At 31.6% G+C, this 2313-nt stretch overlaps 1 protein-coding gene across 5 annotated transcripts in view; it reads right to left on the bottom strand.

Moving 5' to 3' along the window:
- LOC108969945 (homeotic protein distal-less) overlaps positions 1–2313 on the bottom strand; it is a gene marked incomplete at its 3' end in the record, with an annotated part of 96018 nt that overhangs the window by 71392 nt on the left and 22313 nt on the right. For all 5 annotated transcript variants that reach the window (XM_018934990.1, XM_018934994.1, XM_018934991.1 and 2 more), the window contains 1 exon segment: positions 112–305. In XM_018934990.1, the coding sequence (XP_018790535.1) occupies positions 112–305 (194 nt within the window).

Here is a 2313-nt window from a genome sequence, read left to right on the forward strand (position 1 = left end):
TTTTTTCTTTTTTTTTATTTAATTTATTATTTTCAATATTCTAAATTTTGTAAATCTTCTTCCCCTTGTTTTGTTATTAATATTTCTCACTTTCTAATATTCTTCACCTACCTGTGTTTGCGTGAGGCCCAGACTCGCCGCTAATTCGGCTCGCTCTGGCAGCGCTAAATACTGCGTACGCTGGAATCGTCGATTTAATTGTTGTAATTGCAATGAACTGTATATAGTGCGCGGTTTGCGCATTTTCTTGCCTTTGCCATTGACGCGTAAACCCGAATCTTCGCATTTATCGGATATGGAAAAATCTGAAAAATTAAATAAATTGGAATTATTATATATATTTTTTAAATATTTGTAAATATGTATTATAGACTAAAACAAATTAACAAATACAAATTAACAATATATACATAAACTTTTTTGTATTTATATAAATTATGTACGTATATATTTGTTGATCCATAAAATAATATTTTTCTATTCTTCAACAAATTTTCCATCATAAATGTGCTTTTGATAAACTCCTTTTGAATTTTTAGAACTTATATAAGTTATATAAATTTAAATATTCTCAAATTAAGTTAATTAATTAAAGTCCACCTCCAATAAAAATTATATGTATCAAATACATGAGAGCTTGACACGACTCAGGCGTGAGCTGTCAAAACTAGGGGCTATTGAAAAACGTACCTCTACTTGGATCACCCGTTACATGCCTGCATCTTTAACCCCCACACTGATTTCATTTGCTTCATTTAGCTACATATATGCATATATAGCGCCATATGTACATACATATGCACTATGTATAAATATATCATCTACTCCTATCAATTACAGATGTAAGAAAAGTCGCCAACAGCCAAATGTATTCACTATAATTGCATTCATTAAAATCAGAGTTCAAAGCACTTGAAACGTAAACAAACGCACACTAACATACGCACACACATTCACAATGAAATTTATTAGTTTACTTATATATTTATTGTTTTTGGTTCGTAGTGTGCGTGGCATAAGCACTTAAATAAAGCAAAAATTGCAAAATAATTTAATAATTGTCAACTATTTACAAGCATACACATAAGTATGTTTACGTATTTAGTTTGTCTGGGTCATTCACGAGCCGCTCATTCGAGTGACTGGCTGAAAACGCTCGCTACAATTGCTCTTCACACTTTACATAGTAATAGTTGTAATTAACCGTTATGGCAATATGTAAAACTATTATTAAACAAATCGACAGGCATTTAATTGTTAGATGATTAGACAAATTGGCTAGCAGACGGTGAAGTATATACATATGTATTATATGTGTGTAAGTAAATTGTAATTTTGCAAGTAGATTGCTGGATTTTTTTCGTTGGTGTAAATAAAAATTTATTTTTATATAAAAATATGTAAATCTAATACGTAGGCTAGAAAATTAAAAAAATGTTATGCCTTTTATATAAACAAAAGTACGTATGTATATTATATAATATATTTATATATGTGTACATGCATATCTATATTTATGTACATCTATCCATATATATTATACATACATATATACGTATTTACTTATGTTTATAATAATTATATGTTGATGTGTTTCTTTCTGCCACATAACTGCATAGTTGGCCTTCACAATGTCACAGCACTCTGTGGGAGCTCTGCTATCCAATTACAACAAGAAATAATAAATTGTGGCAAACAAGATTTTAATTACAGCTATTACTGTTACATACAGCAATGTAACTGTATCATTGAAATCACAATAACAAATATAACACTCGTATTAGTAAATTGAAAAAAATATAATTAATAAAAATGTCAATAGCTCAACAAAATGCTCCTATCGACTGGTCGAGAGATATGTTAACAAAATACGCTATGAAACACGTCTATGACATCGAGACAGGTAATGAAAATCGGTTTTACGCGTATGAGCCCAAAAGTAAACAGCAGTCGACTGTGCGGGTGTTTCAAAATGTGGCAAATCCAACAAGAGTTGGATCCCTTTTGGCACGATATTCGCTCGATTGATCGGTTGTTTACGGGTCGTAAACATAGATTCAAGTCTCAACGCCACTTATAATTCGTTTCATGACACACTAGTAGTTGGAAAGCATCATTTCACACACTTCAACGCGACGCCTTTTTCCAAAAAAATTCAATGTTTTCGGTACCAGTCGAGATTTGACGCGCTTGAGGCCCAAAACATCCTTCATAATGGTATTGGCTGAGCCTTTCGATATGCCAACTTCATCAGCAAGGTCCCTAATTGTTAATCGACGGTTTTTCAACGCCAAATCTTTGATTTGTGGAACG

Source organism: Bactrocera latifrons, unplaced genomic scaffold, assembly GCF_001853355.1.
Source record: "Bactrocera latifrons isolate USDA-ARS-PBARC rearing strain unplaced genomic scaffold, ASM185335v1 scaffold_27, whole genome shotgun sequence".
NCBI lineage: Eukaryota > Metazoa > Arthropoda > Insecta > Diptera > Tephritidae > Bactrocera > Bactrocera latifrons.